The sequence below is a fragment of the Pinus tabuliformis genome, chromosome 9, assembly GCF_031772625.1.
Source record: "Pinus tabuliformis cultivar Carrire ecotype Pingquan chromosome 9, CPIR1, whole genome shotgun sequence".
Lineage (NCBI taxonomy): Eukaryota > Viridiplantae > Streptophyta > Pinopsida > Pinales > Pinaceae > Pinus > Pinus tabuliformis.
In genome coordinates this window covers 720,078,559-720,090,076 of record NC_142307.1, presented here as the reverse complement: position 1 = coordinate 720,090,076, position 11,518 = coordinate 720,078,559, and the positions used below count along the sequence as shown (strand labels likewise).

The 11,518-nt window shown below is 37.1% G+C and overlaps 1 protein-coding gene across 1 annotated transcript; it reads left to right on the top strand.

The window, feature by feature from the left end:
• Window positions 1–9,523: 9,523 nt before the first annotated feature.
• On the top strand, window positions 9,524–10,900 carry LOC149150709 (uncharacterized). The gene is made up of 3 exons (XM_089439781.1): window positions 9,524–10,166; window positions 10,260–10,352; window positions 10,525–10,900. The coding sequence occupies exons 1-3, from the start codon at window positions 10,038–10,040 to the stop codon at window positions 10,714–10,716; spliced, it is 414 nt and encodes a 137-aa protein (XP_089295907.1). The 5' UTR covers window positions 9,524–10,037; the 3' UTR covers window positions 10,717–10,900.
• The last annotated feature ends 618 nt before the right edge of the window (window positions 10,901–11,518 follow it).

The following is an 11,518-nucleotide window of genomic DNA, read 5'->3' as shown; positions in this document are numbered from 1 at the left end:
ACTCTTCTAATCCTTGTTATGATCTTTTCTTTCTCTCTTGTATTTTTCTTTGATAAAATCAATGTTTGAGTACCTATATTCTTGGATCATTTCATTGAAGGGTTGATTTTGCATATGTTCTTAGGATGCTTTTGTGCAGATTATAGTGGGTTGGTAAGGGATCCCCCTCCCCAAACACCCTATCAGCATAGTTAATACTTGAGTTTAGGGTGGCTTTAATTATCTCTGGTAATAGCAAATGATACGGAGGATTGTGCATAACCCACCCCCTTTTTGATTCCAATAAGCAGAGGTGGTCACTATGGTAATCCGATTTCAATTTGTAGTTAGAAAATGGGGTCACAACTTTCCATATTTTTTGTTTTGTTTTGTCTTTTTACATCAAACAATAGTATATTTATTAGAACCATAGTCAACTAAACAAACAGGAAACAATTTATTTGACAGGTGGAAGAAGTGATAGGCTTAGAGCAATTGAATTGTAGGCCATGCTTCTTGACAAATTGATGAACAGATGTCTCCTTACTTGAGATTTAGGTTGGCACCATGGCACCATCCTGTCCATCATTATACACTAATCTTGTCATTATCTTCTTCACTATGAATGATTGGCCTGTTCCCTGCAAATAGATCTGGGGATAGAGGAGCCAATCCAAGAACAGTAATCTCTAGCACAAGACAATATTAATGATCTAAATACCTAATCCTGAAGCTTGAGTTTGATTTTTCTCTACTGGTTCTGAATCTCTGATTGAGAATCTCCCACTCGTAATTATCAAACCTTCTCCTTCATCATTGGCATCAGCTGCACTGCTGAGGTACTTTGGTTGGTTGTCATTGGACTTGAGAGCTTGAAGTTTCAAATGATTATAGTAACAGACAGCCAGAAAATCTAGTCCACACCCACTCAAGTTTATGACTGTAACCTTTTCATTTATTACAGACAAAGATTATGCTATGAGCAGCCAGTCCTTGACAAGACCAACAACATTCATAGTCAAGGCTGAAGTCTTTCCTATCAGAAGAAACACTGCAAGATTAAGAGCCAAGGCACAAGCAGAAATGTCATGTAATCCAAATCAAAGGAAGAGACCCTGATTATCAAAAATGGGTATTCTACTAAGGCCTAGGGGGTGCTGAGAAAAACAAGGCAACAAGGAGCAACAAAGATGTGATGGGATTCAACTTAATCCCTTTTGATGTTCGTGGAATTTGTATGAGAACCAATTGGGTAGTCTCACATGCAACTGCACTTAACTGGAGAATCACCTCCCATGCATTCATCTTGGCCTCCCCATAAGCTGAAATAGTAACTCCAATGGATATGGCCAACATATTGGCCTCGGGCTCACCATTATAAGCTTCTTTCTTCAGGGAAACCACAATCAAATACACAGCAATGGGAATTAGAGCTTTCAGCATTTGAAATAATGATACTGAGAGGAAAACATAGGCAGAATTTGAAAACCAGAGACCCAAAGAATACACTTATCAATACTATGGGTTCAACGAGCTTGAAGACTCTTACAATAGCAACAGCTAGTGTTGAGTAGAAGCCCATGTGAATCATGGTGGGACTGATCACACTAAAGTTGTCAAGCAATGGCAACTCCAATGGATATGGCTAACATATTGGCCATGGCCTCACCTTTATAAGATTCTTTCTTCAGGGGAACTGCAATCGAATGCATATCAAATGGGCACAAGAGCTTTCAACATTTGAATATCGATACTTTGAGAGACATGCACCAAGGGCTACATCATTTAGGATTTGTACTCAGTTTAGGTGTCATATTCAAGGGGAAGTTGTTATGCTTTCCACCACTTCATAGATTGTTAGAGTGATGAAACAAAAGAGGCTCCCTCTTGGGCTAGATTATGTCATTCATATCAGCTGTGTTGTTGATGTCCTAGCTCAGCCAGGTCTTGTCAAAACTTTGTTGAGGTTCAAAATTTATTATAAACTGAAATGTCTTCACAAGAATTGACCTCATAAAATGCCATAATCACAAGATATGCCATACATGGCTGTGATTATGGCTTGCAAGACCCTTAGACTTTGAGCAATGAGGCTCGCAACATCACTTATGATTATGCACTCTACAATTTTGTGACCAGCTGAATGTCAAGCAATTGAACCGCGATTTAAATCCTATTTTGTCAGCAATAAGTACTATACTTTGTCTTTATTTAGTGTAGAGAACCAAGCACTTATTCTCCTCATCTATAGAAGGGACAATGGTTGTTTGCCTATGAGGTATAAGGAAATCCTATCAGATGTTTTGTATTTTCGTATGGAATTGAATCATACTCCTGCACACTGTAACATTCATATATATCAACCTGTAGAGGCTTTAATAACACCTGGTATTCTGGTTAGTGATTTTATTGGACCTCATGTGCATATCCTACATGCACAGGATGGACTATTCATATGTTACAGGGTATTATTCTTATTATTTAGGGTGCACATCTTCAGGTGCTCAAGAACGATTACTAGAACAGTCAGTTAATTCTGCAATTTAAAGGATGAAAAAGGAGGTTATAGGAGTCTAGTTTTGGTTCTCATCCACAATGTCACACTAGTCTGCCTGGGCATGGTTCTCATGGTTTAGTAGTGACTTGAGGAGTCATAATACCACAGATCACTAAACACGAATAGCTAAGGTAGCCCAAGGACAATAGCCATCTTTACACATTAATTAACAGGTCTTACATTAATTATCCTAGGGGGTTTTAATACTTCCAAATGCTTAAAAAGCAGTTAGCAGAGCATTCACATTATACATTCCAGCAATCTTTTCTATAAACCAACCAAATGCAGTCAGGAGAGCCCTCCTTTTAAACTATACAACCTTATTGTTAGTATGGTCAACCTTATTTTAATATATAGTGTGACAAACCGTATGTGACAGGCAGGTGGAAAACTTTTCTCGCAATTGACTAAGCGACGTCCTGCGAGCCAGACTTGAGACGGAAACCCTCGTCAGAAGTATATGCTTGGCTCTTTTCCAAACAAATGAAGAGTCAATGAGGTTTTGTGTAATCACTTCTGGTATCGTATTGGGTTAACCCACCCCCTTTTTGATTCCAATAAGTAGAGGTGGTCACTATGGTAATCCGATTTCAATTTGTAGTTAGAAAATGGGGTCACAACTTTCCATATTTTTTGTTTTGTTTTGTCTATTTACATCAAACAATAGTATATTTATTAGAACCATAGTCAACTAAACAAATAGGAAACAATTTATTTGACAGGTGGAAGAAGTGATAGGCTTAGAGCAATTGAATTGTAGGCCATGCTTCTTGACAAATTGATGAACAGATGTCTCCTTACTTGAGATTTAGGTTGGCACCATGGCACCATCCTGTCCATCATTATACACTAATCTTCTCATTATCTTCTTCACTGTGAATGACTGGCCTGTTCCCTGCAAATAGCACCAATTCACTCTCTACCCATAGCTTGTAGTTGGGAACATCTACCTAGGACAATATCAAATTCACTCTCTACCCATAGCTATGGGTAGAGACCACATTGCTAGACAAAAGCAACAATTGTAATACAAATGTATGTGGTGTTTCTATTTGAGATAACAAAACACTAGAGAATCCCAAGAGTTTTCAATCAAGCCAACTCAAATCATTAGTAGGAGATTCATCCTCCAAGACCCAATGAAAGACTAGATCAACCTTATCAAATAAAATTGGATCTAGATCCTTTGCCTGCAATTGTTTTGTGAGCATCCAAATGTTGTAGTTGATGAAGACCAACTTGCCCAGTTGCTCATGCTCCAACATACTGCACTTTTTGCTCATATCCCTATGCAAAACCCATTTTTTATAACAAACAACAAACCCCTTCAACGTCATTTGCATATAGGATTTTATATCAGCTGGGGAGAGAACTATGTTTTTGTCTTTTATAACAATCTCAAGATCACTCTCCATGAATTCAAAGACAATATGTAAATTCTGTTTGTGTGGATATGCATCTATTAGTTGAATTATACTTGGATGCGAAAGCTCCTTCAATAATTTGATTTCTCTTAAAGCAGTTACATTAACACCTTCTTTGGCTTTACTCAGATGGATTTTCTTTACTGCCACAGTTTTGTTTGTCACAGTCTTTCAAAACAGTTTTAATCCAGAACTGGTTGTCTTTTTTTCTAGTTCTTGATATTTGTATGGGTTCCATAGGGTGGCAAGGCCTCTTGAGTCCCCTCTCGCACTGACTATTGCACCTTTGCTGCTGGCCCAACAAATTTGCTTGGCTTTTTCAAATTCATTTGCATCCATCTTTGTTTCATGAAGGAATAAAATGCTTGCTTTCTCAGTCCTTATTATATCCTTTACTGCCAGGGTTTTGATGGTGTTCCCCAAACCTCTTATATTCGAAGAAATTATTTTCATTGAGAGGTGCGCAGAGATGCTTCCTTCTCCTTGTCCCTCTATTTCATTGATTCCTTTCTGGCATTCTGCTGGTTTTTTGTGTTGCTGTTATAATGTTTTCTGCTTGCCTAATATTTTCTCAATGGCAGTGGCGTCATCTCTTTTCTCCTTGTGAGGTTTTCTTCCCATTTTTTTGAATCCCTTTTCAACATGCTCAAGATGTTCCCCATCAGCCCAGGAGTCTGATTTCTTCTACTTGCAGGAGGCGTTGATGTTCCTATTAGGATGAGGAACAGGAGACCCTTCGTTGTTAAGAGGTTCAACTAGCGAGGTCTTCTCAATGAGAGATGAGTTAGCAGGGTCATGGGGTGAGGGGACTGTGTTGTCCACTGAAGGTTTTTCTTTTTTATTGGAGAGGAAGATATGACAGGAGAGGTGTAAAGACTAACTAAATCAGCAGGAGGGTCATCTGATTTAGGGCAAACAGATTCTGTTGTTTGGTTACCATGTCAGGAAGGGTAGTGAAAAGGTCAAAAGGGTTAGAAGGAGTGGTAGTTACAACCTCTTTCCTGAACGAAGATCCAGATTTGACATGCCTTGCACATGTTTTCTTAGGGACATGACATTCTCCCGAGGGACTTACAACACAGGTTTTGGACTTGCAATCATTGGCAAAGCGACCATATTCATGACAAAGCTTGCACTTGTAATGGATCTGTTGATAATCCAGAGTCTGCTCATGGATTCAGTCTCCATTTTTGAGGATTATTTTCTCTGGAAGAGCTTGTTCTAGATCAACTTCAACACAAATACAAGGACAAACATATTGTTTATGCTTCAGTTCAGAACTATCTAGAAACTTTCCAAGAGAGTTTCCTATGTAGATGGGGCTGTCAGTCTCCCAGCAAGGAAGAGGAAGACAAGGAAGTCAGACCCAGATAGGGTAAGGGTTGTGACTCGAATTTTTTCTGAAGGAAGCTCCGTGGTAGGAGCATTATCAGCTTTCTTTACAAATTTTGAGGAGAGGGAGGAACTGGTTTTGACTTTTTACCCCAACCACTAATTAAGGTGCTGAAAGCTGAGTCTGCTTGGAAACCTCCAGAACCCGATGATATTTCTTCTAACGTTGTTGGGTTATTCGATTGCGTATCTCGTACAAAGCGAGGAAGACAAGATTCGATTTTTTGAAGTGCGGGAGCAGTTGCAGAGCCCTTGGAGACAAAGCTTGAAAAAATTGAAATAGAGGCCTGTGTAGATAGTTAATCATTGAAATTTCTTAGTTTTATTGGCCGATCAGGTGATTTGGCAGTGGACTGGATCTGTTTTTCCTTGTATTATTGGTGAGATTTGTATATCTGGGAGAAGTGGTTGCTGATTTGGTGATTCAAGAAGAAATTGATAGATTTCTGAGTGTTTTGCCACAAAGATTGGGTAGATTAATCAGAAATCCATATTCATGTGTTTCACTGTTGATTTTGTGTAGATTTATCAAAATCTGTGGGATTTTTGACTGTTTAAGAGCAGATTTTTGGAAATGTTTGTGTTTTGTTCTTGTTTGAGGGCAATTTTTTCACAAATCTATGTGATACGTGGCTGCCTACTGGTGTTGAGAGCCCATATACAATGGTTTGTCCTCAAGATTGTAGAGTGAGGGAGGGAGGAAAGTCTATTTTGAATTTTCAGCATTTTACTATGTTTCAGTGTCTATTTCTGCATTTATGACCTGTATCACTGGCCTTTTTACCCAACATCATGTTGTAAGGTAGCCATGGAATTTTTGGCAAATGCTACATGCATGTGTAAGCAACATATGTTTGTCATATTTTAGTAGAGGTGCTTGGTTGATATTGTCCTAGGTAGATGTTCCCAACTGCAAATAGCACCAATTCCATTTCCTGAGGCATCACATTCCAAAATAAAGGTTTTTGTGAATTTTGGCATAGCTAAGGCCAGTGCTTGGAACATTACCTCTTTAAGATGTTCAAAGGACTTCATTGCTTCTGGAGTCCATGAAAATGCATCTTTCTTCAATAATGTTGTTACAAGTGCTTCTATTCTCCCATAATTCTTAACAAACCTGCAATAATACCCTGTCAACCCGAGAAATTCTCGAAAGCTTGAGTTTGATTTTTCTCTACTGATTCTGAATCTCTGATTGAGAATCTCCCACTCATCATTATCAAACCTTCTCCTTCATCATTGGCATCAGCTGCACTGCTGAGGTACTTTGGTTGGTTGTCATTGGACTTGAGAGCTTGAAGTTTCAAATGATTATAGTAACAGACAGCCAGAAAAGCCAGTCCACACCCACTCAAGTTTATGACTGTAACCTTTTCATTTATTACAGACAAAGATTATGTTATGAGCAGCCAGTCCTTGACAAGACCAGCAACATTCATAGTCAAGGCTGAAGTCTTTCCTATCAGAAGAAACACTGCAAGATTAAGAGCCAAGGCACAAGCAGAAATGTCATGTAATCCAAATCAAAGGAAGAGACCCTAATTATCAGAAATGGGTATTCTACTAAGGCCCAGGGGGTGCTGAGAAAAACAAGGCAACAAGGAGCAACAAAGATGTGATGGGATTCAACTTAATCCCTTTTGATGTTCGTGGAATTTGTATGAGAACCAATTGGGTAGTCTCACATGCAACTGCACTTAACTGGAGAATCACCTCCCATGCATTCATCTTGGCCTCCCCATAAGCTAAAATAGTAACTCCAATGGATATGGCCAACATATTGGCCTCGGGCTCACCTTTATAAGCTTCTTTCTTGAGGGAAACCACAATCAAATACACAGCAATGGGAATTAGAGCTTTCCGCATTTGAAATAATGATACTGAGAGGAAAGCATAGGCAGAATTTGAAAACCAAAGACCCAAAGAATACACTTATCAATACTATGGGTTCAATGAGCTTGAAGACTCTTACAATAGCAACAGCCAGTGTTGAGTAGAAGCCCATGTGAATCATGGTGGGACTGATCACACTAAAGTTGTCAAGCAATGGCAACTCCAATGGATATGGCTAACATATTGGCCATGGCCTCACCTTTATAAGATTCTTTCTTCAGGGGAACTGCAATCAAATGCATATCAAATGGGCACAAGAGCTTTCAACATTTGAAATATCGATACTTTGAGAGACATGCACCAAGGGCTGCATCATTTAGGATTTGTACTCAGTTTAGGTGTCATATTCAAGGGGAAGTTGTTATGCTTTCCACCACTTCATAGATTGTTAGAGTGATGAAACAAAAGAGGCTCCCTCTTGAGGCTAGATTATGTCATTCATATCAGTTGTGTTGTTGATGTCCTAGCTCAGCTAGGTCTTGCCAAAACTCTATTGAGGTTCAAAATTTATTATAAACCTAAATGTCTTCACAAGAATTGACCTCATAAAATGCCATAATCACAAGATATGCCATACATGGCTGTGATTATGGCTCGCAAGACCCTTAGACTTTGAGCAATGAGGCTCGCAACATCACTTATGATTATGCACTCTACAATTCTGTGACCAGCTGAATGTCAAGCAATTGAACCGCGATTTAAATCCTATTTTGTCAGCAATAAGTACTATACTTTGTCTTTATTTAGTGTAGAGAACCAAGCACTTATTCTGCTCATCTATAGAAGGGACAATGGTTGTTTTCCTATGAGGTATAAGGAAATCCTATCAGATGTTTTGTATTTTCGTATGGAATTGAATCATACTCCTGCACACTGTAAAATTCATATATATCAACCTGTAGAGGCTTTAATAACACCTGGTATTCTGGTTAGTGATTTTATTGGACCTCATGTGCATATCCTACATGCACAGGATGGACTATTCATATGTTACAGGGTATTATTCTTATTATTTAGGGTGCACATCTTCAGGTGCTCAAGAACGATTACTGGAACAGTCAGTTAATTCTGCAATTTAAAGGATGAAAAAGGAGGTTATAGGAGTCTAGTTTTGGTTCTCATCCACAATGTCACACTAGTCTGCCTGGGCATGGTTCTCATGGTTTAATAGTGACTTGAGGAGTCATAATACCACAGATCACTAAACACGAATAGCTAAGGTAGCCCAAGGACAATAGCCATCTTTACACATTAATTAACAGGTCTTACATTAATTATCCTAGGGGGTTTTAATACTTCCAAATGCTTAAAAAACAGTTAGCAGAGCATTAACATTACACATTCCAGCAATCTTTTCTATAAACCAACCAAATGCAGTCAGGAGAGCCCTCCTTTTAAACTATACAACCTTATTGTTAGTATGATCAACCTTATTTTAATATATAGTGTGACAAACCGTATGTGACAGGCAGGTGGAAAACTTTTCTCGCAATTGACTAAGCGACGTCCTGCGAGCCAGACTTGAGACGGAAACCCTCGTCAGAAGTATATGCTTGGCTCTTTTCCAAACAAATGAAGAGTCAATAAGGTTTTGTGTAATCACTTCTGGTATCGTATTGGGTTATTGTTAGAAGCGATAATTGGATTCGGATTCTCATCGAGTGAGTTGTTCTGCTTTCTCAATTTGAGAGGGTTTGTTTGGAGGGAAAAACGAAAGAGGACATACAAGAATAGTGAGGGGAAAGATGCAGAGGAAGAGGATTGAGAACATCGCCAGCAGGCAGGCTACATTTTCCAAACGTAGGTGGATTGCTGAAGAAAGCTTGCGAGCTCTCGGTGCTCTGCACTACAGAAGTTGAACTTGTGATTTTCTCCCCAGCAGGAAAGCTCTATGAACTGTTTTTTAGTGCAAATCCTACTATTTTGATTCTAATAATCATGCCTATGCAAACCTTATGAGATTCTTACTAATAACCCCGGTGGTGCAAGCCCTAGTAAGCTTGATGTTGAAAAACTTAGTGTAAAACCTCCAAATCGCTGGTTTTGTTATAGTGCTTATTGGAGAGTATATAAAAAATTTCACACCTTTTTATGAGATATGGGAGGAAAACATGTTAAAGATTTTTAATAAATATAAAATTTCCAAAATGATGCTAGTTACGTGTGATTCTTTTTTCATTGTTTGCGATTATGAAAAATGAAACTCAATGTGTTTTCATTAGTGCACACATATTTCATTATATAATTGCATATAGAAAAATCATTCCAGAGCCGATAACAATAAAAGTGAAGAATTTATGGTCCAACGTTATATTTAAGGGAGATGTTTAAGGATGACTTTTGAATTTTGTTTTTCATTTTAAGACATTTGGAGCAAATATTAGGAAGGACTTTGAGAAAGGATTGTCCTTGATTTTCGAAAATGGAGTTGTTCCTTTCTAGCCATATGCCCCAAGTGACCATCAAAGGGAGAGCTCATATGTTTTTTGGATGTTTTCTTTATAGCCATTTTTTTACACATATCCATAGAGTCCCCATGCCATTGATGTGAATTACTTGTTCGGTTTTTTTTAACCAAAATTTTTAACCAAACAAGAAAATTTAAAAAAATGCCTCAAGATCAAAGACTAAAACAAAGACCTATTGACATACCTTTTAAAGTATGGAAAGAACTTGTAAAATCATATGAGAAGTTGGATGCACAAAGAAAAGCCGGCAATGAAAGCATTCAGGTATTGAATTTTTCATTAAACATTATTTAGAATGTATTAATACTTATAAGTATCTTAGACATGTATTTGTGTGAAAATAAATTGAATTGGTTTATGTTTAAGGACAAGGCATTCAAGGCGAGGTTAACCAAGACAAAAGTCACTCATCGTAGTGGCCAGAAAGGTTTAAAAGCACTGATAACAACCTTTGTAAGTATATTAAACATGTGATATTTTTTTAATAAATTTTGTACTAGAAGAAAGTCATTGTTATCTAATTTCTCCCTATTTACTGATTGATAGGAACTAAAATATGGAAGACCTCCAAATCATTTGGAAAAGGAGGTGCTGCAGCAAAAGAGATGGGTTGAATTTGTTGTTTGGATGGACTCTATGGTATGTAATCTTAGTTGGATTTCCAATATACTTTTAAACCATATTTTCATTTTATTTTTTAGTACTATTAGATATTATATCTTACCTCATTTTATGGTTAACATTGTATAACAAAAACATGCGTTGTGTTATGTAATTAATACTAACATGTAATATTGATTTTTTTTGTCAGAATGCTATAGGTAATGATTGCCAAGACGATGATCCAAATTATGTTCAACATATATCAGGAGATGATGAGGATGAGGATGATGGTGGTGAAGGAGGAGATGATGATGATCGTTGTGGTGTTGGTGATGATGTGGATCAGAGTAATGAGGATGGTCAAGATGATCATGAGGATGATCTTGGTGGTGGTAGCTAGGCATGCACATGCATTGTTTTTTATGAGAAATTATTGTGTAGAATGACATTGCTATGTTTAGATGGGTGTTGTGAATTTACCCTATATCAATGAGACATTTTGATTTTGTAATCATACGATGAGTTTGATTTATGTATGTTGTTAATTTATCGTAGAATAACGATATTCATGAAATATTTTGATTTGTTAACCATATTTGAATTTTACTTGTTTTGATTAAAAATAATACTGATTTTATTAGTATTATGTTGCTATTTTATACATGTTTTGAAAATTGTTAATGACACATTGTTATTTTTTTGGATGGATGTTGTCAATTTCTCTTAAATTTCTTTACAAATGATTTTGAATTGTGATATCTGCTTTAATGATATTTAGAAACTATCATATATTTCACTATGAATCTATAAAGGGGGTCATATATGTAAAGAAAAATATACTCTATATAAGAAGTCAAATGCGGATGTAACCATGGATGCAAAATTGAAAGTAAAATTGGATGTTAAACTAGGAATTAATACAAAATGCAAGCAATTGACATACAAAGTGTTTTAAATTAGAAGTGAAAAATTGTGCAATAGTTGACACAAAGAAGGGAACAAAACATGGCATACAAAAGGATATCAAATTGGGCAAAAACAAGGACACATAAATGGGCACCAAATTAGATGCAAAAAAAGACAACAACTACATGTAAAATAAGATGCAAAGTTGAGCGTTAAAAAGAAGCAAAAAATGTTAAAAATTAATATGCCAAATGATGATGCAAATAATGGTGTAAATTTGGGAAGCAAATTTGGGT

Coding starts and splice junctions, on each gene's coding strand:
- LOC149150709 (XM_089439781.1), top strand. CDS start 10,038: ATGTATTTGTGTGAAAATAAATTGAATTGGTTTATGTTTAAGGACAAG. Junction 10,167..10,259: donor AAGCACTGATAACAACCTTT/GTAAGTATATTA, acceptor ACTGATTGATAG/GAACTAAAATATGGAAGACC. Junction 10,353..10,524: donor TTGTTTGGATGGACTCTATG/GTATGTAATCTT, acceptor TTTTTTTGTCAG/AATGCTATAGGTAATGATTG.